The 24,911-nt window shown below is 38.8% G+C and overlaps 1 protein-coding gene across 3 annotated transcripts in view; it reads right to left on the bottom strand.

Annotated features, from left to right (window-relative positions):
• Positions 1-11,007: 11,007 nt before the first annotated feature.
• Positions 11,008-24,911, bottom strand: part of Aff2 (ALF transcription elongation factor 2) — a 478,328-nt gene continuing 464,424 nt past the window's right edge. For all 3 annotated transcript variants that reach the window (XM_074064173.1, XM_074064171.1, XM_074064172.1), the window contains 2 exons: positions 19,273-19,463; positions 11,008-15,273 (listed from right to left, as the gene is read on the bottom strand). In XM_074064173.1, coding sequence (XP_073920274.1) covers positions 15,152-15,273; positions 19,273-19,463 — 313 coding nt within the window. In that variant the 3' untranslated portion in view covers positions 11,008-15,151. The remainder of the gene's footprint in view (positions 15,274-19,272; positions 19,464-24,911) is intronic.

Consider the following 24,911-nt stretch of genomic DNA (forward strand, 5'->3'; position numbering starts at 1 on the left):
TTACTCTACCAATGCCAGACACTGGAGAGGCTGGGGAGAAATGAAGTTCGGGCCCATCTGGAGGAGCTCTGGCTAGAAAATTGATTTTTAATCCTGACTGCAGTTTAAAAATCACTTCTAGGTTTTTTAAAATACCCATTTATAGTCAAGCATGGTGGCTCACACCAGTAATCCCAATACTTGGGAAGAAGAAGGATCACTGCAAGTTGGAGGCCAGCCTGATCTACATAGCAAGTTCTAGGTCAGATTGGGCTATACAACGAGACCCTGCATCGAAAAAACCAAAAACCAAAAAATACCCCACTCAGGATAGTTGAGAATAGTACCCAAGTCAAATAGATGAGAAATTCTTGGGTGGGATCCAGGAATCAAGACTGAGGTGCTCTGTGTCAGAATGTGGAGATGAGCTAAGATCTAAGTGCAGAGAATTTGTAGCAGCCATGTGCCAAGCTGGTGGGAATATGGAAGCAGCTGGTAGGATAGAGACTCATCAGTGTGTGTTAGTGGTGTTTGGGCTACTCCTTAAAGAAGCTAGCTATTTCAAGTAAGTGCTTTGTCTGGGTCAAGTCTTGGCCAATTTACAGGAAATCCAAAGTGCATAGGAATTTCCAAGAGGAGACCCTAAATACAGCCTGGAACTACCCTCCCCTCATCAGTTGATCCCATAATCTTTTGTTGCTGCCTGGTGTACTGAGTTTGAGGGACTTGAGGGTTGATCAAGGAAAATGATATAACCATGAGATGGCAGTAGCATATAATAGGCTTTATTTGGATGACACTTTGACAGGTTTGCATGAGATGGTGGAAACTCCTCACAGGATGAGACTTTGCAGAGGCTAGAGCTGGAGGCCATGACCCAGAAGAAGAGTAGAATAAGGGAATTCTTGAGGGTGAGAGGGGACAAATAGTGGGCTTATAGATCTAGATGATGCCACTCAGCAGCAGGGCAAGAATTCTCTGGGTTAGGCAGCTCTGAAAGACAGCATGGATTTTTAGAGCTAAAAGGTTTGTCTTACCTTTGCCTAGCAGATATTGGGCACAGTTTCATGGGTATGCAAAGGAAGTAGGCCCTAAAGGCTAAAAATCTGCTTATCGGGCCTAGATTTGAAATAAGATGTGCACAAATTTGAGTCAGAATTCCAGAGGGATTTTGAGCTAACTGGTACTAATATCCTGGAAAGAACACCAGAATGGCCAATACTTAGAAGCCATGGGTTATCCAGGAATTTAACACTGGGGATTTACAGGAAACTTTAGCCATCTGCAATATATTCTCCTGCAATATAACCTCCTGCAAATGTTTCAGCCCACAAAGAATGAAGGGAGGAGCTTTCTAAATGAATCTGTGTGACAGAAGCTTTCTTTCTTGCTCCTTGGGTCATTGCTGTGTAGTCAAAGTTGGGAGATCTGGGAGAAATGCAGATCACCACCAGCATCCCCTGCTCAGTTACAACCAGGCCCAAGAGAATGACTCCAGAGAGATGCATTCTTTTTCATGGATTCCGCCCTCACATCTCTGGCATGCTGTAGGGAATCTCTTATTTGGGAAATGCTATGTTCAAGGGAATTGTGAGTTGAGCTAACTAGAAAATTCCTGGAGAGTTACAAAAAGTGTGAAAGGAAATCTCTTCCTTGGAGAAGAATACTTCAAACTTGGATTCCTGTGGGATGTTTTCTCCAGAGTGCTAGAAGCACCATGATGTCCTGCCCCCTCAAAAGCTGAGTGGGATGAATTAGTAACTGGACTGTTTCTCTGACAAGTTTGGAACAATAATTCTTCATTTCTGGTTTCACATGAGAATCAACAAGGGAGCCTTAAAATGACACTAATGTCAGAGACTTCTGACCCAGACCTCTGGAATCAGAATCTCTTGGCTGAGCCTGGCATTTGCATTTTAAAAACCTTCTCCCCCCCTTCTGTATTTCCTCAGGATGAAGAGTCACAGGGATAGACCTATATGGATTGAAACTCATTTTCTGCCCCTCACTTGTCTCCTGAACTCACTATGTTTTGTGACTGTTAAGCCCAATTGACCTCCCATCTGCACAATTGCAAAGAGCCTTGACAACATGTGTCAATTTTAAATGATTATACCTGAAACTTACTGCCAAATTACATAGATCACTTTTATACCTCTGCTGAAGTTTTTATTATTTTATTTCCTTTTCTAAGAATCCACTTAAGCTCAGTGTATGAGGCTCAGTGTACTCTCAGCCCTCTAAGTAACACATTCTGCCACCACCTACACACTTGTGGCATATGCTGTACTATAATTGCAACGTTGGAATTGCCCTCACTACCCTTACACTCGCAGAGGATTAAGACTGTTGGCCTTGATAATGACTGTGTGTCAGAGCAAGAACTTGGGAAAAATGAAATTCTCAGAGCTGCCAAGGAAGAATTTAGGATGAGAAACACATGTCTGTGTGACACCTTGCTCTTTCCTGGGAGTCAGGGATAAGGCTAGTGTCAACTCCATTTTGTGGAAACAGAAAGGTTAAGTGTCTTACTTAAGTCAGGAAGTGAGATCCTGCTCTAAAATCCTGCCTGAAAGCCTCAAATCTTGCTTATCTCTAATGGAGCAAGGGCTAAGCTGGGGCCAGGCCTATCTTCAAAGTGAACTGATATTAAAACTTTATGAATCCACAGCCTAACTGACCATCATCCCAGGCAGGGTGAACAGCCAGTAAGGTGATGCAATCTCTTCTCTTTGCTACTTCCAAGCCTATGAAGCCCCATGTCAGCAAGCTTTCCTGAGTTGCCCAGTCCTTTTGTACCTTGTTTTTAATATTCATGGAAGAAATTTTTTCTGGAAGGTTGGCCCAATGCTTTTCCTTTAGAAATTCTCTGGAAGGACTGAGAGGACATCATTTCCTGAGGAACCAGGGCCTTTTTTTTACTTTCATTTCTAAAATGAAAATGGTATATGCTACAAGTTCAGAGCACTACTAATAATACAATCAGTACAGGGTAGTGGCACCAGTGGGAGGGGGAGGTGTTAGGGAAAGGGAGTAGGAAGGTGAATACGGTGCAATAAAACGTGTACACGTGTAAGTAAATGCAAAAATGATACAGGTTGAAACTACTCCAGGAATTGCGGTGGAGGGTGGGGAGAAGGAGAATGGTTGAGGAGGTGAATTCATGTATGATATATTTGATAAATTGCAAGAACCTGTGTAAATGCCACAATGTACCCTCACCCATCATAACAATAATGGAAAAATCTCAAAAAAACCAAATTCATATGGAAGCATAAAAAGACCCTAAATAGCCAAAGCAATCCTGAGTAGAAAGAGCAATGCTGGAGGTATCACAATATCTGACTTTATATTATCCTGTAGAACCATAGTAATAAAAACAGCATGGTACTGGCACAAAAACATATGTAGAGTGACGGAATAGTATAGAAGATCCAAAAATAAGACTTCACAGCTACAGTCATCTGATTTTCAACCAAGGAGCCAAACACACACATTGAAGAAAGAAAGGCTCTTCAATAAATGTTGGAGAAACTGGATATGCACATGTAGAAGACTGAAACTGGATCCCTTTCTCCTACCCTGTACAAAACACAATTCAAATGGATAAAGGTCTACATGTAAGACCTGAAACTTTGAAACTACTACAGGAAAGCATAGGGAAAACACTTGAAGATGTCAGCATAGGCAACAACTTTCTGACTAGGACTCCAATAGTGCAGGAAATAAGAGCAGGAATTGACAAATGGGATTGTGTCAAATAAGAAACTTCTGCATATCAAAGGAAATAATTACCATAATGAAGCGACAGCCTACAGAATAGGACAAAGTCTTTGCAAGCTATTCATTTGACAAAAGATTTAATATCCAGAATATATAACAAGCTCAAAGAATTAAACAGCAAAAGAACAAATAATGCAGTTAATAAATGGGTAAATTGAAATAGACAATTCCCAAAAAAAGGCAAAAATGACAAATATGTGAAAAACATTCAACATCCTTAACTGTAAAGGAAATGCAAATTAAAACCCCAGTCAAAATGTCTATCATCAAGAAAATCAACAGACACAAATTCTGGCAAGGATGCAGGGAAAAGGGGGCCCTTATATACTGTTGGTGTAAGTGTAAATTAGAGCAGCCACTATGAAAATCAGTGTGGAGGTTCTGCAAAAGTATAAAAATAGAGCTACCTTATGATCCTGCTATGCGTAACTCTTGGGCATACATCCAAAAGACTGTAAATAAACATACAACAGAGATAGCTGCACACTCATGTTTATTGCATCAGTATTCACAATAGCTAAGCAATGGAACCAGCCTAGGTGTTCAACAACCCATGAATGGATGAAGTAAATGTGGTATATATACATATATAGTGGAGTATGATTTAGCAACAAAGAAGAATGAAATTATGTCATCTGCAAGAAATGGGATGGAACTGGGTATTATCAAGTTGAGCAAGATAAGACAAGCTCAGAAAGACAAATATTGCATGTTTGTACTCATATGTAGAATCTTGGAGGGGGGAAACCAGCAGGAGAGGGGAGGGGAAAACAGAGGGTGATGGGGCAAATATGAATTTGTTTAAAGTACATTATATGCAAGTATGGAAATATCACAATGAAATTCCTTTGTACCATTACTTTATGCTAATAAAAATAAAATGAAATTTAAAAAGCACAGAAGGGAAAAAGAAATAAGTCCTTTGGGATCACACTAGGTCCAAATCTTGGCTGTGTGAACTTTGGCATGTGCCACTATGTTGCCATCTATTCACCAGAGATATATTAGTTCCTACCTAATAGGGCCATTTGATGATTACATCCATTAATATGTGCCAGAACAGTGCCCGGCTGTAGTGCAGGTACTTTTGGCCTTACTGCTGCTCTTAAGTGCTGTGGAAACTGGTCAATTCACAATAATCTCAGCACTCTAATTTTTAAAAATGTCATTCTGTATATATCCTCCCAGTTCTCTATATGAGTGCATACTTTCATGGATGCCATCGTGACTTATGGCATCTATTTTTTGCAGAAAAGTAGGAAACAATTTAGTTGCTTGAGAACAAATTTATATAATTCACTTAGTTTTATTTACTCAGATCAAACATTTCTTCCTTTTCTCACAAGAAAAAAAATTAATATTTGTTGATAACATGGTCTTCAAATTTTGGTAAGGAATTGAAATTCTTATTGGTAATGTTATGGTGACTTCTTTTAACTACATTTAGGTACATTTAGGTTCACACTTGGAATATGATTATTATTATACAGTGTCAAAATACCTGGTGAAGCCGAATGTGGTTCATTTGTTCATAGGAAACTTAGCTGATTGCTAATGCGTGTTTACTGACAGGTGTTTTGTGCTCTGTGGTCTTAGCATTGTAATTCCTCAATTCACTATATCCCATATGAAGGAAATTTCTGCTCTAGAAAATGTTTAACACTTTGATGGAAACAGTTTAAAAATATATGACACACATTTCTGCCATAGTAAAAAGAGTATACTTAAAATATCTTTTTCTTGGTGACTTTAAATCCTTATTGTAACATGAAATCACTGCTTCTGCTGTCTTCCCAGGCTAGTGGTTGCATGCCCCTTCACTAAATGGCACTTGCACCTGTGCTTTCAAGTTTTAAGCTACTTTTATCATTTCCTCTGCAACAACTACAGATATGATCTTATACTTCCAAGCTTTTTTGTTCTATGTATTAGGAATTGAAAAAACAAAACATGTCACAATTTTCTCTTAAATAGGCTTTGAGTGATGGTCCAAGAGCCTGTCTCTTTTATAAAATGAACTGACTTTGTGGGGGTCATTTTCTTCATGGGCCTCAGTTTTACAGCAATTGCAGTAAGTAGGGGCATTGGTATGTGTTATAATGCGAAAGAGGTGGTACCAAGGTACTTATTGTTAAGAAAGTCTATAAGAATAATGCACATGTATAAAATGAGGTTTTCATAAAAATTTTATTTTCATTTTCAAATAATTCAGTGCATTAGCAGTATAGTTAATGCCTCTGTGAGAGAAATCAACACACCAGTTCAGCCAATATCACTTTTACAGAGACATCTTGTTGGAAAACAATAAAACCACATTAAAATATTTGTCCACAGAGTTACTATACTGAGCACAAAATGTCAAAAAATGCTTGTTTGCCACACATTTTGAAATGCAAAGTCACACAGGCAGATGCAATTTTATACATATAAAGCACATGAAACTAGTTTTTAAAAACTAGATAATATTTCACTAACTGATTGATTTTAAACAGTTAGCTGAGCCTATACAGACCATCAGAACTGACTGAAATTCTGACAAGACAAGCATGCCTATTAAGAACCATGACAGTCAGTGGGTCTACAATGAGTAGGAATATTGGAAATCTGCACCCATGAAGAAGAGGCTCAAAGGATTAATTTGATCATGTTAAAGCCAATGGGACACTTTCTGAAGGATCAGTTCATTTTAATAGCCATCTGGGATACCACCAATGTGGAAGACACTTCCCCTGAGGCCAGTGCCTCAGGAATTTTCTTCTTAGGAGTCAGGCCAGGCTGTTCCTGATGGTTCTGGTTCTCTAATTACTTGAAGGGATCCTAGGCCAAACATGTGCCTCAGGGATTTGAATGACAAGTCAGGGCAAAACTCCAGCAATGAGGGCCCATCTCAGCTCATGCTGTTGCAACTGAGGTGGTCTCTATCTTCCCTCCCATGCATCCTGACCTATAATTTTCTCTTGGAAACTCAGTTGGATTTCAACAGGACCCATTTCTTCATAAAGGTCAATGGAATCCATTTGATTGAGCCATAATATCATGGCATAAGTTTCCAAGAAGAAGGGAGTCTTCATTTCTAATTGCTGCCTTCATATCCTATGTAGCCATGGCCTCCTAGAACTGTAAAACAGTGCTTTTTAGGAAGGGAAAGCAAAAATCCTGTGAAGTACAGCAAGCCAGCCTTGTGCAACATGCACACAAACACATATGTGCACACACAAATTCACACAGATGATGTGTTCTATCTGTGCATTATGGCTTGCCACAATGGTCCAGCTACATTGTGCTGTGAAACACTCACCACCCACACACACACACACATAAAGCATATATTGACAATTAAATTCCCATTGGTATACTGGTTACTCAATAAATATTTTTCATTACACTTACATATACAAAGTTTCTGTTTAAAATATGCATGATGATATCTGTTTTCCCAACAAGAGAAATGTTATAGAGTCACATCTTCATTTACAATATGTTGGGATTATCTTTCTGGTCCTTATATACAGGCTAATGGGAATGTTAAGAGCTACTTCAAATGACCACAAAAGATGTGAATGTGCCTCTTAGATACAAAGCAAACACACACACTAAAGACCAGACCGAAGACACTCCTGACAACTCTCAGGGGAATTTTGCATGCTTCAAGTTACTTACTGTAATACAGGTGAAGTCATTTGTTAAACTGCATTAGGTCCCAGAGGATATTATTTAAGAGGCCCTCTGTCCTCTTTGCCATTTGTTACTAGGGTAGGTAGAAGGACCCAGTGAACATGGAGTTTTCTTTGGAAACCCATCAATGTTTTCTGAGATTTCACTCCTGGTGGATAGATAGCATGGTCTAATACAGACTTACCAATGACTCTAAATTTCAGTATTTAAAAAGAGAGGGAGGAAGAAAGACAGAGAGATATGACATTGTAATCAAAGTATTTCTTCAGATAGTAAAAACAACACCCACCATAAAGAGGAAAAAGAAGAAGGAAAAAAAAAGATGATGAACCTTAAAATTCTTGACTGAAATATTCCTGGAAATTTCTTGCACGAAGATTTATATTTATTTTTATTTACAATGGTTATAGCAACATCCAAAGATGTTTACTATTACCAGGCTTCCATAATAAGTTCATTGAAAAAATTCTGAATGTTCTCACCTGCCTGTAACACTCCACTTGCTCCAAAATTGAGTAAAAAAAGATAAAAATACTGCTCCACAAAGGTATACAATAGAATAGATGAAATAAACACACTAATATTTATACTGCCATGTAATAATGCAGTTGTTATATTATCATGATTTTGTAATACAGCATGCGTTTCCAGGTGACATCTTTTAAATCAAGACAAATACATTTTTTACATTTATTATGATTAAAAGCATGAACAAGTATAGTTCATAAGATAACATGTACTTAAACTCTTCATTTGTTTAGAAAGAAAGAACACTAACAGGAAAGCAAAAGCCAGAGCAAGTGAGAGAGAGACATACAAGGGAAAACAACCATAGCACAGCCACAAAGACCACCACAAGAAAAGAATAGAAATGATACCAGTTTCTTCATTGGAGGATCCTAAAAATATGTCACTCATCTAATGAAATGTGCAAACGGGGAGAATTTTAGGTATCTTCTGACCCCAAGGGCCATTTCTGAGCATGGTATCTTTATGAGGATCACTTTCAATATATTAATTTTACTAAAGACAACTATATCATACAATTTTCAGAAACACTATGCTAGTGAAAATAGGGATAGAAACAGCAATTTGTAGAACTGAATAAATGTGAGGGATTTCATCTCAGAGATTTCTCTTTCTAAAATATCCAGACAGTAGAACCATCCAAGAAGAAAACAATTGAACAAATTGTCTTGAGACAGAGTCAATCTCATTTGTAATATTCCTGGATGAATATGATTGATTAGCAAGGATAGATTTGCACCAGATGATGTTAAATACATTTCTAGCTCTTTGTAGCCATGAAAACTGGTCCACTGCCTGGGGGTGGGGGGATGCAGAGACTCTATGTAAATATAATGCCAATTAAATTAGATTCAGATGTTACCATTTTACAATAGGGACAAATATTGCAGGAATACCATGAAAGAACAGACCCCCAAACCCTTCCATTGTGCTAGGCACAAAAACCCTGCAGAGGCAAATGACAGAAAGGCTGGGAAGAAAAAGCACGAAATGAATCTCCTTCCGGGTTAACATTTGACATAGACAGGGGCCCAGACAGAACATGGAAATATGTAAAGAAAATTTGGATTTTAGGGCAAGTTCTTCAACTTTTACATATACAAACCTCCATTGTCTGCTAAAGTTGTACAGGCTCAGGAGAAGGGATTCTTTGAGACCTTCTACACAAGCTGATTTATGACAAAAAGTTCTAGTAAACAATGTGCGTGTGTTTATGTGCAGTGAATGCTTTATTCTTTTAGAAAAATATAGTGTAGATTATACCTTCTTGTTAGTTACTTTAGTTTCCTTCATATTTGGTGAAAAAGATAATTGTTTGGTTGGGATGCTTATTTCTGAATGTCAGGAGATAGTCTGGTTTGGGTTCAGAGGCAGAACAAAAAGTTGTAGTTTTAACTAGAAACAAATGTTAACAAAAATTTAGATCCTTAATAACTAAAGTAAAAACCTTATGAACACCAATATCGAGATGGGGGAATTACAGGGTTTCCATAATATAAAAAAACCCACAGTAAATTTTGTATTATACCTCTCCACAGAGGCTTTGTAACTACTTTATTCAAGCTACACTGAGATGGTGGGGGTGATCTAAACAATGTACAATGTGTGCTTATTTGGAATTGTCACAATGAATCCCCTCTGTACTACAAATATATCCTAATTTAAAAAAGTTATAAAGAAACCTTTGAAATCAGAAACATTAAAAATAACAATAATAAACACATATCTTTTAAAAAGACCAATTGTGAGAGTTTTCTGAGTGCTTACCTCACTTCCATTTTACCTATGAGATATGGAGATGAAACCCCCATCACTGATCCATGTGTCCTGCCAGCTCCAGAGGGTTCCGTACTTTTCATCTATCTCCTAGTTAAAACCCATCTTTTCAGAATAGCCCATCCTTCAAGGGTATCATCACAAACTACTTATACTCATAGAAGACTGATTCATATTTCAAAACATGAAACAGTTTTAGTCATTGAAATGAGTATGGGTGGGAGTACATGCACATGAACAGATGTGCAAAATATAAACCTTCCTTGGCTCCATCCAGTAGTATGTTGGAGCTGGTTTTCCCAAGCTCACAAGAGATGATGGTATGCATCTGCTCCCAAGCCAGCGTTCACTGATGTCACAATTAGTAGCTTGACATCAACTACGGTAGGAGTATTTATACCATGGAATTCGCAAATGCTACAAGCAGGAGCTTTGTATTTGCTGGTTGTGAAACATTTTGTCAGCACACCACTCATTGCATGCTAGGCTGACCAAAGTTCTGGACATCAACACAGCCTATTGGAATTTTCCCAATTTTGCTTCCTGTCCAGGGATTCCTTCTCCCCCAATTTTATAAACCCTGCAGAAACACAGAAGTGTCTGAGCATCTGGGGTGCATTTGGTTATTGTCAGCACTTGGCCTCTACTCTCAGAAATACTTTTATTTTGTAGCCACGAAAGTGATACAGGACAAAACCAAATAGGTAAATCATTTAGAGTTCTCTCCAGATAAGGCAGCTGGCTTCTTGCTTTGGAGACTGGAGAACAAGGAGTCCCCCATAGGAACAAGTTATCCCCTGCTGAAAGCATCCACTGGGGCATTCTTCAGGACATTTCCCACAGCTGGTCTGCTTTCTGCTTATACCAGTTACTGCTGGCTGGCAGGCAGGCCTGGATTTGCTGCTGCAGCATCTTACCATGGGCCTACTAGCCTTCTTTGCTTCCCCCTCCATCCTCAAAGTCTGATACAAATCAAAGAGCCAACAAAATTGAGGTCACTGGCAAAAAAGTTTGAAATTTTGAATGATTTTTATTAAACACCATTAGTCTACACTGCACAGTTAATGAAACAGCAAAGCTCCAATCTCAGAAGAATGATTGACCATGGATCTGAAAAGCAGTTCTGTGTCACCTAACCCAATGAGAGCACTATGAATGAATCTTTAACATTTCATGTCAGAAGCAGGAAGGGGCATGAACTGCAATCTGGCCTCTAGAGGCTTCCCCACCCTCCTCCCCCCACCCACATCCCCCCTCTGCCCTCCCCACAATGCAATTTTCTTGTCAGAAGATTACAGAGAAATGTGATGCTCTTGGTAAAGAGGGCTTCTAGATTTGTGAGGAGGAGAATGGAAAGGGAACTTATACTTTCTCTTTTGCTGGAAATATCAGAAGGTAGGATTAATGTTTGAGACCAGCCTATCTGATCAGTCTCCTGCCAGGGTAAATGCTGATTATCAATACACAGATGCCATTTTTGTTGTTGGAGTTTGCTAACACCAAAGAGAAAATGAATCAGTTTAATTATGAGAATAAGGCTGTGCGAGTGGAAATGAGAAACAACAACAGCAACAACGAGAATGACGACGACAAAGAATTTAGTCTGCCAGTTGTTAACACAACACTGACAACTGGCTCAATATTTTCCCCCACAGAATTGAATTTGGGGGCACTGAATCCACCCATTTGCTTGATATTGTGTAGCTATCTTATGTGGCCACACATTTTTTTCTCAATGGGCATAGTGATGCTGCTCTAAGCAAGCAGTTCATTGCTTTACTGAGTAGTCCTACCCAGTGATCCAGTTTGGTTCTCCCACCTGCTAACTCATGCAGGTGAATTTTATCATGTCTGTTGAGAACTATATGAGGGCTTCACCCTCACAACTCAATCGAGTCTGCCTTCAAAAATGCTTTTCAACTTCAAACTCCAACTTCAACCTCCAGGATGCAAAATTGGAACAAAACAAAATCTGATTTAGATAACTTCAGGAAAGATATAATAGAACAAGGATCTTTCCAATGCAGACCAAGTCCAAGATATTTTGAGATATAATGTCCAAATGACAATCCATCCATTTGGAAGCTCAACAAAACACATTTTAGCCAATGGTTTCTAATTTTGCAACTTTTGACTGAAGACTTGGATCTTTACATTTCATTACATGGAAAATGTATGCATCCCAACCTCATGTCTTTTAAAAGTAGCAATAGCTAATCTGCTTTTCCATTTATGTCATCTGAATATAAAACTACTAGTATTTTCCAAATGACATTATTAAGTAATTAACAGTCTATGGGCTGGCTAACAACATGCTTACAGCTAAATTCTACCCCAAGGACCATACTAGTAAACTCTTTTAAAATTAACCCTACCTACCAAACTCAGACAGTAATGTGGCAAAACCACGAAAAAGTCCAAAACTAAATAAAAACACAAAACCAAGCCAACACCATAACACAAACTTGTCAGACTCTCTGTGGTTGGAGCTTGAGTGACAAATGAAGGCATAGTGGTGGCCCTACCTGGATCATGTTGCAGGGCTGACATTAATCCTTATACTTACTCAGATGGAGCTGTCTGTTACTCTGTCCATTACCCTACCTCCACATGTTTATTTAGACGTGTCTCACAAAGCCTCCATCAAGATCTAGAGGCATGATCTCTCAGTGCCATTCACATGTCTCTTATTCCTCCCACAAACTGGTATATTGAAGAGATTCACTTGACAAAACATCTCAATCCCTCAATCTCTCAAATAGCTGCACACCTATGATGCACATCACCATTTATAATGTGATGAATAGAGTGCCTAGAAAACAGCAACAATCCTTAATCATGAAATGGAAGATGTCTCATCTCCAGGGATAGAAAAGTAATTCATCCTCCATGTTTAATTGGTTTCTAAACTGCATTAAAATGGGCCTACTAAATAATCAGGTGGTGATCCAGAGCTCGGCTGTCAGATTTGATAATTGCACTGCTGACTTGGCACACACTTTACACTCAGCCACCAGAGATGGCAGAGAATCCTCTTGCCTCCCTGTTGTATGTAAGTAGATATAACAAGTTGTTGAAACTAGAGCTATAGCTCTTTCATCCATGAGGCAATATATTTATTTCTCTGGGAAATTGCCCCTAGCCTTTTAATTTCTAGTTTCTAGAGATTGAATTTCAAGAAGAATATATTCCTAAATCTATAATGGTTTAGGATCGTAGTCTTGATTTGACTTACAAGTCAAGCCAGTGGGCTTCTTATAAAATAATAGCCAGGTACTCTACCTGGTAGGCCATGGAAAACAGAGCACTTGAGTCACTGCAAAGTCATCTGCTTAATTTTGTATGTGAAACCTGATTTGGGTGTTGAGAGTCTTTCATACTTTCATTTTCCTCATTTAAGAGGCTCAGAAAAGATTCAGGTTTCATTTGTGTGTGTGTGTGTGTGTGTGTGTGTGTGCATGTGTGCATATGTTTCTGTGTGCATAAGCATTGCTGTTGAGACTGTAAACATAAAGCTCAACCACAGAGGGAGCATAAAAAGTGCAGGGTTCAGCTGCTGGGATGCTCCCATCAGGCATATTAACAACATGTCATTAGTAATTGGAGTACAACTTCCACAACCTTATTACACAACAAAGGGTCTTAAACAAAAGATGACTAGAGCAGAGCTCAAGTCTGACTCTTTTGCAACTGGGGATGTATCTAACCTTGACAATGAGAATGAAGAACGATCACCTGCTGTTCCCATCACAGACCTGCATGACTTGCTTTAGAAATCATACAAGCTTGCATTTTTCATGTGCATATCTATTATTTATCTGGTTATATCAGTGAGCAGAATTCAACAACTCAATAGATTAAAGGCTACATGGAATTATATGCCAGCAGGTAGTTACAAGTAACTAATGCATGGATAGTATTTACTACAGTGGGGGAATCTTCTGGTGGGCTGGAACACCAGTGATGATATTTACACGGTAATGTTAAGGGACATAAGATGAATGTAGATCATAAGGAGGGGAGATACTCATAACTGAGAAGGAAATGCTCCAAAGTAGGTGAACTGGTCTCAGTCTTCAGGGCTCTTTCAAAGCAAAGCACTTCAGAATGAAGCATTATCCCAAGACTCATTTTTAAAAAGTTAGCTACCACTTACAGAGTTTAGAGTTTTCTTTGGAGTTTTCATGAAAATGATTCATACTAGCATAAACTTTAATAGAATCAGTGATTGTATTTCATTCAAAAGTCAAAAAAATAAAAGGAAAGGAAAAAGATAAAAGAAAAATGAAAGTAGAAAAAAGTAACCCCATGAAATTCTTAAGAAATATGGATAATAATTGGAGAAGTCCAGCTTTTGAATCCACTAGAAATCAACTTGTATATTATTACTTCCAGGGAGTGTATACCTTGACTTCTGTTTCTATAGATATGAACAAAATACAACTTAGAAGTTCTGCCAGTTATGGATCTGCCTACTGACCGCAAAGGAGGCAGAGGTGTAACTTCCTTATGGGACATTTTCCAGACTTGTCTTATCTTCCAGCTCTAAGACGAGGGTAGCATTTTGGCTACTAAAGAGTGTATCCATCAAACTGCTCCTCAAAAGGACAGCTTTGCACAAAGAGAATCTCAGGTGAGGATTTCAGTTTCAAATCATGAAGCTCAAAAATATTTGTGCCAGCTGATGCCTAACACTGTTGAAGTAAGTGTTGCTCCACCTTGTCATCATTAAAATCATTTTTAAAAATAAGGAATCAGAAATGGGATGCTAACAAAAAGTCTTCTGCTTGTACGGCATAGCATAATTTCAAGAGCAACATTACTATGCCCTTTTCTCCCTTAATCCTCTTGATTTTATGATGTTGCTACAATATTGAACTAGTGGGTTTTGACAATGAAAATTCTCACCTGAAGATTTAGCCAGTGGGAACCACAAAAGTTTAACAATGAATTCGGACATACATTCTTTTCTGAACATAAGATTATAGTTTGGGGGATGGCTGTTGCTAAAAATGTTTGCAGGTCCCTTGCACGTAAATTCTCATATGGACGTAAGACCACTTGTTTAATTTCTCAGGAACCTGTCATCATTACATGTGCTTCCCATTCTTTGTTTTGGTAGTGTGGATTAAAAAAAATATGTAGGGACTATCATTCCATAAAGCACAAAAATATGGTGGGATCTGAGAAATGCATATCAAATACTGAAAAATAATGCAACATAACACTGCTCTCAAGTTGTAGTGTCCACTTAACAATGACTTCAGTTTTTCACAGATATCAAAAGAAGCATAAAAATAAACATAACCAAAGAGAACTTTCCCAAATGAGTGGAGTTCCACCAGTGACTGCCAGTGCACTGGTAGAGGTAGAGTGATGGGCCGTGAAGCTACAGATGGGAGAGTACCCACTACAACAAATGGGCATCGATGCGAAGCCAACACAGTCCCTGGCGAACGTAGCGGACGAGATTGGTCATGCTGCTGTGCTGGGTCAGGGGCCCCATCAATGTGTCCAGATCGCCAAAGAATTCTGAAAATCAGAACAGCTCTGTGTGAGGCCTTTAAATAATATCATGGAAATATACATTGGATTGATTGAGATGACACCATCACATAATATCACAATCATGTGGACACTGGAAAATTTTCCATTTGTTCTTCCATCCAATCATCCATCTATCCATCCATCCATTCATTCATCCATCCAACAAAACATCATAGAATATCTACTAGGAAATCAAAATTGCATATGTATATTAAGTGCTATTATGTTATTCTTTACTGAGCTCCAAATAACTCATCAGCATGAATAATGTTTATGTTATTGTGATTAATAAAATTTATTTCAATCTGCTTAATTCCTCATAAGTGTTTTATACCAATATATATTTTCTCAGACAGCATATTCTAAAATTATACTTCTGTGGAAATTTAATATACACACAATCAGTATACGTTATATATACAAATATATAATCTACTTCTCTACATATATATCAATTTACATATATTTACATACTTAAATATACACATGAATTATACATAAATGTATTTATTTTATACCTTATTATAAATATATGTTTTTATATATTATAAATTAATATTTAGAAAAGGGTCCTTATACACAAAAGGGGTCTATTTGATGTCTGATATCAAACCATTTTACATTCTATGTGCTATTAAATTGAAAATATTTTTTCCATTTATCTAAATGAATTGAGTTTACTGAATTTTCTTGGCATGGTATTGACAAAGCCACTGAATCTGATCAGCAATTAGAGCCATCAGAGATAAATAAATGTCTTGGAGGAATGTCAATTAGTAAGTCTTATCAGTTTCTAGGGATGGAAAATAGTATCTTTTACTTAACAAATTTCCCCATCCCTCTGACAGGAAGAAGGCCTAGCTGATTCCCTCTGGGTGACTTGGAGAAGGAGGGCAACCCTGAGGCTCCACTACTAAGTGGTATGACTGGAGTTTTACAATGTCCTTGTTAGGGAAGGGTGTATGTGGGAAAGAGTATACGATGTTGAAGAACTAACTAGGTGCCCCTTTGTCATGCTTGAATTGACTTGTCTGACACCTGGTTAGGAGAGGGTTCTCTGGAATCCTCTTTGTCAGCTCTCCACAGAGGAAGCAGGCTCAGTCATAAGGGAATCATCTTATGCTGATTGATGGTAAGAAATCTGGATCTGAAGTGGGAGTAGAACTGGAGACTGTCCTAAAATGCTCTCTTGCCTTCTTGGAAAGCAATTTCCATGCATGGGTTACATGTGCTTGATTGCTCAGCAGATGGTATTTCATTAAACAATGCCTTTATTATTCACGTTATATATAACATATGGGCTCCTTCTCTAGGTATCAACTTCATTTGATTATGTGATACTTTTTAACCTGTACTATGCAATAAAAGCAATTTCTGCTGATAAATTAGTAAACCACTTTTTGGCATCTAAAATATTTTCTTAAGTAACACAATACTGAGGAAAATGTTAAAGGACCTAGTTTTTATTGAATGAATGTGAGCCTCATATGAGGCAAGACATCCCCTGGGCATTCTGTGCAAAGCTTCCTGTAGCACTAACTAGATACCCAGGTCATTGTTTTAATGAATACTTCAAGGGAGTAGTGTACTCAGCTGGGGTAAAAAAGGAGCAGGGCTTCTGAGGATAGTCAACAGGGGCCAGAGGACAGCATATACCCTTTTAGCCTATTTTGGCACCAGAACTTTCTGCAATAAGCTATCTGCAGCTACATGGGTGGAAAGGCAGGAGGCAGATGGGACCTTCTACCGAGAGAGCCAATCTAACCCATCTCCATGGTGCAATTGCCTGGAAAAAAGTGCAAGTGCACAGTTGTCTACAGTGGGGCACAGAGTTCCTATCCAAAGAGAAGCTCCTCAGTTCTCTCATTTCTTAAATCTACACTAGCCAGATGGGAGAAGAATCTCCAAATCTAAGCAGACCAGAAATAATATGTGTGGTAAACTCAAGGCTATGAGTAGAAAATTCCAAGCTAGGTCCTTTCCCTAATTTACTGAAAAGCCCAATGACAGTACAACCAGGGCTGTATTCTCTCTCTGCTGGTAGAATGATGAAGTTGTTTTGATTCAATATCAGGTGGAGAATTTAGCACCTCCTTGACAGGCTGTACTAATGACAAGATTAGCACCTTAACATTAGCACAACCATCACATCACTTCCAGAAAGTTCTCCAGTTAATTTAGAAGGAATTGCTTTAACAGATTTTGAAAATGGATGCAAAAAATAAATCCATAAATATCAAATGGCTATCTAGTTACCAATACAAAATATGACACAATGGAGCCAGACAAACTAGACAAATCTTAAAATGCCTATGTCTTTGCAATTCTAGAACCCTTGGATAGATCTGGTTGTCTGGATCAGTTGTCTCTGGGTTTGCAGAAAGCCTGAAAAGCAGAGAAGGTAAAAACTGCTCTTTGTTTAGATAATTGAGTTCAGGATCTCACCAAAGGTCTCTGAGGACCTATTATTAATCTTGCTTTCTAAATGGGCAGTGTAGTCTATTGATTAAGAGTTGAGATTCTGGAATCAGATACTTCCACATTCAATTCCTGCTTTTAGCAAACATTAAGAAGTCTTTTATCAAGGGTAAGTTTTTTAATTTCATAGAAACTCAGTTTCTTCATCTATAAAATGGGGGTAAATTAGATAATAAATAACAAAGTTAACAGTGCAGTACCTGTGATACAGAAATTGGTAACCAATATATGTACATATTCCTAGGAGTCAGTATAAGTATATATCTGGGCTCAGGGTCAGTGTTTCAAATTATGGAATGTGTTTTGATAGCCAAAGAATCTTTCAGTTATACAGACAGATAATATAGATCAAGGAAGGATAACAATTATTTATAGGATTTCTATCATGCACCTAATATTTTATACTAGGTGTTTTACATATTTCATTCATCTCTATTACCCTTTTGGGTAGTTTCACCACCATCATTATTATATTCATTATAAGGATGGAAACAAGGAAGTAATTCACACATTTAAGTAACTTGCAAAGGTTTCCCAGATAGCGCGTGACCTGGCAGAATCCAATCTTAAATTAGTACAAAATCTACATCCTTCCTACTCCACTGGGACTGTTTTCCCACATGCTTAGCAGTATAGTAGCAAGGACAAGGGTCTGAGAAGACTGTGAATCATTCTATAATCGGGCACTGAAGACAACCACCCCATTACTGGCCAAAAATTTCTACTATTCTAGCCAGCTTATGACTTCTTTGCAGTCTGATTCTGAAAGTCCACATTTGTCCCCACCTTGACTGCAGTAGGACAGTCTGTAACTGCTATGCCAGAATCAGTCAAATCAATCAATGGCCGGGGCAAAAGTGCGGTCTTGTTTTTGCTTCCTACCTTTAGCATCTAAATGACAGCTAAGGTCAAAGATGGCAGAGTGAGGCACTGATGATTATTGACCTACTTTCTGGTGAAGCAGGGTCCTCTTTGCATTTGTTCTGCAGCAAACCTCATATGTTCCTATGAACAGGACCATGATCCTTCATTCTAGCTGTCTGCTTCAAGCTTTGCTCCTTGCTTCCAAATGCAAGCTACATCATCATGTATTCAACCAGAGTTGATGATTATAATGAAAGTAGATGACCGCAGCTGCACCTTGGCTCTTAAAACAATAAAGTTAACAGAAGCCAACACGATCTTAAATAATTTGCAAATCATTCTTTTTGCCTTTGCCTCTGCTTCTTGGTGTTGACCCTTGTCACTGAGTGAAATTCCAAAACAGTCAGTTACCAATACATCACAATCTGGATTAGTTAAAAGGCTTTACGGGAGAACAAAATTTCAGGCCTTTTTCAGTCTCTCAGCAAAAATAGGTCACTGTGTCAGCCTTGAGCTAACTTCTTGTCATCTTGAAAGCAGAGAGACTGAAGGATATTAGGCCACTAAGGACAACTCAAATACTTCAAAGCACAGTCAACTCCATCCCAATCTGTGAGCAATGGGTAGAGCAGATGAGCATACCTTTGTTTTCTCTTGTCAGTTTGTCTGCCATATCCCAGTGTTCGTAGCCCCGCAACACATTGCTAGTGATGTTGACATGACTAGCAGCCATGTGGTGAATGCGTTGGGGGATGGTGACTGGGCCGTTGTTACAGTTTCCCATTGCATTGATGGGAGAGACATTGTTGAGGGACACTGGGGATGGAGTGTTCCTAGAAAATGGAAGGAGACAGGCCTTGTTAGAGTAGGAATGAGTGACAGCAGGGCTATAGGCCTCTCTCATCACACTGGAATGTCCTCAGAATACCATTGGCAGAGCAAAATTTAGTGTGGTAAACATATGTGAAGCCTCAGTGGAGTGCAGCTTGTTCCCACATCCCAGTGGCTCTTCTCAGAGTATAACCTATATAACTTTAGGCAACAAAATAGCTTTCTCCAGAGGCTCTGGTGTAGAAAGAGCTTATCACCACTGCAGACTTGCTTCAGCTGACTAACCTACCCCAGGATGCAGTGCTAGGCTGTGGAATGAGCATCCTTTCTCATTTTCTAACCTGAAACACGGAAGTCCTCACTGCCTCTGACGACCAGAGGGCGCACTGCTGTTTTCGTTTTAAAATACCAGAGAGCTGGGTGAATCTGTCTCTGACATTCATTCTACTTACAAATGTAGCCCTTACTTTGAATTTATATGACAACTGTTGCAATGTTTCAGAGAAAGGAGCAGCGCAGAGCTGTGATGATTTCTCTACTTGCTGCCAGAATGGCTACTGGCAGTTACAGAACACTTGATGTGCAATATTGGCCTACCATCAAAGTGTTTTGTGGAAGCTGCAATGACAGTTTGTTCCAAATACAGTTACCACTGTCTTAAAAGCCCCCCAAGGAGCTGTATTAAGAAAGGTGGAAAAAAGTAGAATTATGACTATCTCTTTAGGATTGTTTAAGACATGCTACAGAGATGGCTGTTAATTGGTGACTGTTCACTTGCATGCTGGTTTGTAAAGAGAAGTCTTTGGAGTTCCTACTTTGGGTAGTACCAGAGTTTGGTTTGATTTTCATTCAATTCTTGAATATCACTAACAAGATGTTACCTGCTGGCTGCACACAGCATGGAGGTAATTTTTCTTCCCGGGTCTGGGCTTAGGTTGGTCTGCTGTGAGGTTTTCTGGGACAGCCCTGAATATATGAGTGGATTCCTGTGCACAGGAGGAAGGGCTGTTTGCTCCACGGCTTGCCTATCCTCTTTCAGTCATACTTTAAACAACATTTTAGGCAAAGCCAGTTTATCAGGACAGAACATTTTGTGGGAGTAAAAGAAATGGGGAGCTGGGGGTGGTGATGTGTGCCTGTAATCCCAGCTACTTGGGAGGCTGAGGCAAAAAGATACTAGGAGGTAAGAGTTCGAGGCCAGCCTGGGTAATGCCATGAGACTTTGTCTGTAAAAAAAAAATAAAAAACTAAATTAATAAATAAGCAATAGAAATGAGGGAAAGCTCTGTTTGGGACTCTGAGAGTCTGTATGTTTGAAGGCATCTCCTCTACAACCTAGCATATCATCAAGGAGCCTGGTCTCATCTCCCACCCCAACCCCTTACCAGTTGCTGATGTTGGCAACTCTTTATTTGCAGGGTGGCTGTGTTTCTTAGAGTCTACACCTGCTCACAGAATGGATGAACACTCTGTCAGGCAGCACATGCATTTGATTTGGGGGAATAGAAATCAAACGTGCTGAAATGCTGAAGTGCTACTGACTAGCTCTGGGAGCAGTAGGAGCAATTTTGGCTGAAATTCTCTCCTCCAGACTCACATAGACTGTGCCCATAGCCACATGTGACATTTATAGTATTCCTGCCAATAGGGTATATCTTCTGGTATGTTCTGGTCACATTTGCTCTGTTATTTTGTGGTTTAAGAGCATGTGAGTTTTCCTCATATGCTTATGATTTTTGGGATAGTTTCTTGCTTCTTGACAGAACAATTTATTCTCAAGGCAGGAGTGGGTTGGGAAGATGTCCAAGCTAAAGGTATGTAGCACACAAAGGTTAGCTAATGACAAAAAAGCAGTAGGAGCTGTATTTCTTTGCTGTAATAGGTTGAAAGTGCTATTTTCTAGTACTTTTTCCCTAGTGATGGTCATTAAGTCTTAAATGTCAATTTATGATAAAAAGGAATATGTTCTCATTTGTAATCTCCAGAGAAAATGACAAAGCTGTTAGGTGACACAAATGTTAGAAACGGGACTGTGTGGTGCTGGAACCCCAAGAGACTTGGATTCTAATCCCAAACCCTGCCACAAAATTGCTATGTGTCTGTGTGTATGTCCCTTTCCCTTTTTGAGCCTTGCTTTCCTATATGGAAATAAAAGATTGAATTCAATGCTTTCCAATCATGTCTGTAACAGACAAGGAAAAAACAACCCTGTTTCATTACCTCATACATCTTGAAAAGCCCATTTTTCTCTCAGATATGGAAGCTAAAAAAATTTTCTTTCATAGAAAGTGAGAATAGAATCTTGGCCACTATAGGCTAGGAAAGGGTTAGAGGGAGAGGGATAGATGGAAGTTGGATAGCATACATAAAATGTAAATAGATAGAAAGTACCAATTCTAGTGTTCTATAGCATACACTATAGCACACTTCATAATAACCTATTATTTATTTTATAAAGACTTAGAAGAGTTTGAAGTTTTCCAGCAGAAAGAAGTTATGTATGTTTAAGGAACTGAAATGCTTATTACTGATTTGACCATTACGCATTGTATGCATGTATCGAATTATCACACTGTACCTCACAAATATGTCCAATTAGTACATGCCAATTTACAAAAGTGCTTTTCATTTATTACACTGAAATGTCATTGAGAGGCTTTCTTTTCATTTCAGTCCTTACTTTCTTTCTTTAATTAGTCAATAATGGAGGCAAGAAGAGCAAGGTTAGGGAATCTGTTGTGGCCCGTTACTGTTCTTATACTAAGATCTATGATCTGATGCTCAAATGAGCAAGTCTACATACCACATTGTACTAATGAAATGAAAAAATTAAATGTGCCTAAGAAATCATGACTGTGGGAAAGATAGAGGGTTGATGCAGACCTCATACATCTTTGTGTTCTCTCCAATCCAACCTGGCCCTCACCAGTACTCTTTCTGTGTGTCTATTCACAGGTCTTGTTCTTTGCTCCATACTTCCAATGCATATGCCAATGAGTATGCACACATGATCATATGCTTCCTATAATTTCCACCCCTACCATCTTGGTCCAACCCACCATCCTTCTCAATTCACTTACCTCATAGCCACCCTTGGCCCCTTGTTCTTCCTTGAACTCATGTGGCATATCTCCCACTTCTTTCCGCTTGGAATTCATATCCCCCAGATACTTGCATGGTTTGCTCCACTGTCATACTTCTCTAACAGGCTTATTGAAGGCTCTATCATTGCCTCTTTTCCTCTCCCCAGAAGCCTATCTGTCCTCTTTCTTTTTTTCAATTTCCTCCATGACACTAACCATCATCTAGCATATCATGTATTTTTAATTTCCTTTTCCCCAACAGAACATAACCCCAATGGAGGCAGGAATTTTTGTCTATTCTGTTCTGTGTTGTACTGTAGCAGCTAGAACAGTGACAGGTACATAATATGTACTCAGTGAACAAATGGATGACTTGCCTCTATTCCTTATTTAGTATCCAGTATATATGAAGTGCTCATTAAGGTTGAAGGAGAACAACCTATATAACACGAGGATGAAGATTTGTTTGTAAAGGGCCTGGCAGTGTATCTCATACATAGTAGACACTCTGTAAATATTTGGTGAATGAAAGGATGAATGCCCTCTCAGCTTAAAAGAACACAGTTTAACAGAGGAGCAAAATCCATTTTAGGGTATGTGCAAATAGAGAAGTATACACCAGGAGCTGTAGGAGCTCTGGGCACAAGAAAGCTTATTGCTTTCCAGCTTTAAAAGGTAACCATGTCAACAGTAACTGTGGCAGCAGCTATACCACAACTTGTTGGCCAGCCACTGTGTACCAAGCAAGCTCTCAGGCCTTCATCAACATTATGTCTAAGCCTCCTGATAACTCTGCAAGGAAATCCCTACTGCCACTGTTTCACAGACAACAATATGGCCTCAGAGAAGCAGCTCAGTTCCTTTAAAAAGGCCACACAGAAAATTCCACAAAGAGCCAGAGTTTGACAGAGATCTGTTTCTCTTCAATCCCCTTTTCCTTCCATTCTACCCTGCAACTTTGAAGTCTTCCTAATCACTCAAAGATCTCAACTGACTTGTGTCCAGTCCACTTTCATCCTCATCTTTGTGTCCACATTGGTTTATTTCTAGTTCTCTCCCCAAGTTCAAAGGTATGTCATCTATGTTCATACCAGCACAGTACTCATAAGTTACTTGATCTGGATGGTCCCTCTGATGACCACTAGACTCTTGCATTCATTGGACTGGCCGGTGTCTCAAACAAGTGGAGATATCTCCTCTTCTAACTGCTTCAACAGTGCACCCACATTTACCTGTGTACTGAAACAGCTTTTCTGAAGTCCTCCAATGGCCTCCTTCTCTCAAAATGCAGTTGCCTTCTTAGCCCTATTTATTTTTGTTATCTCTCTATGATACTTGGTATTGCTGTACAGTCCTTTTAAACTGTCCACAACATGGCTTTCAGAACTGTATGACAGATCTACAAATTTGCCCCACTTCTTGTTCTTGTATGGCCTATGAGCTATTGATGGTTGGAAAAGATGAACATGTGCAATAGATTTGATGAGAAAGAGCACTAAATTTGAACTCTAATTAAACCAATTAAAAATATTATTTCAATAAAGAATTCCCTTTACTGTGCATTAGTAAACTTATTTTTCAAAAATAAGTAAAAATACTTATCTATTTTATATTTAGAATTTCATCAGTAAAATATTGTGGAATTTTTGTCTCTCAATTTAAATATATATATATATATATATATATATATATATATATATACATATATATATATATAAATCTTGGTTGTGCCTTTGGGACCACAAAGCACAAATTATGTAGCATGTAGCCATTTATAGAAAGTTTGCTGACCCCTGCCCTATACCAAGATTTTTCTTCTCCTTCTTCCCACTGCTTTTTTTGGACTTTCTTCCCCTAGGCCCAGTGGAAACTAGTTCCTGAGGGTCTATTCTCAACTCTTTGCTTATCTCTCCATATATTCCCCCGTGGAGCCCTCATTCATGAATAAGGTAGTCAGACCCATTTTTGGGTAATTGATATCCCAATCACCAGCCAGTTAAGGAGGGTTTGAAGTCAAGGGATGCTGCCCCTATAAGGTGCTGTTGGAGGTCCTTGTTGGGGCCCATCATCCTATTTCACTGGGAAGCCAGGCCATGGTCTTGCTTAGAGACAACAAGCCCTCTGGCAATACAGGAAGGCCCAAACTTCCTCCAGTGCTTCCAAAGCACTTTTGTTTATATCTGTCATCTTCTTCCACTGAACTGTATTTTTCTATGGTGCATGAACCACATGTAATTCATCTCTGAGTCCCTATCCCCTCATACAGGGCCAGGAGCAGATGTGCCTGAAGCATTTGCTAAATGAACAGGATGTAACCCCTGGGTGACATTTGGAGTTGCCTGATTCAAAAGCTGAACAGCCTACCAA

This window comes from Castor canadensis, chromosome X (assembly GCF_047511655.1).
Source record: "Castor canadensis chromosome X, mCasCan1.hap1v2, whole genome shotgun sequence".
NCBI lineage: Eukaryota > Metazoa > Chordata > Mammalia > Rodentia > Castoridae > Castor > Castor canadensis.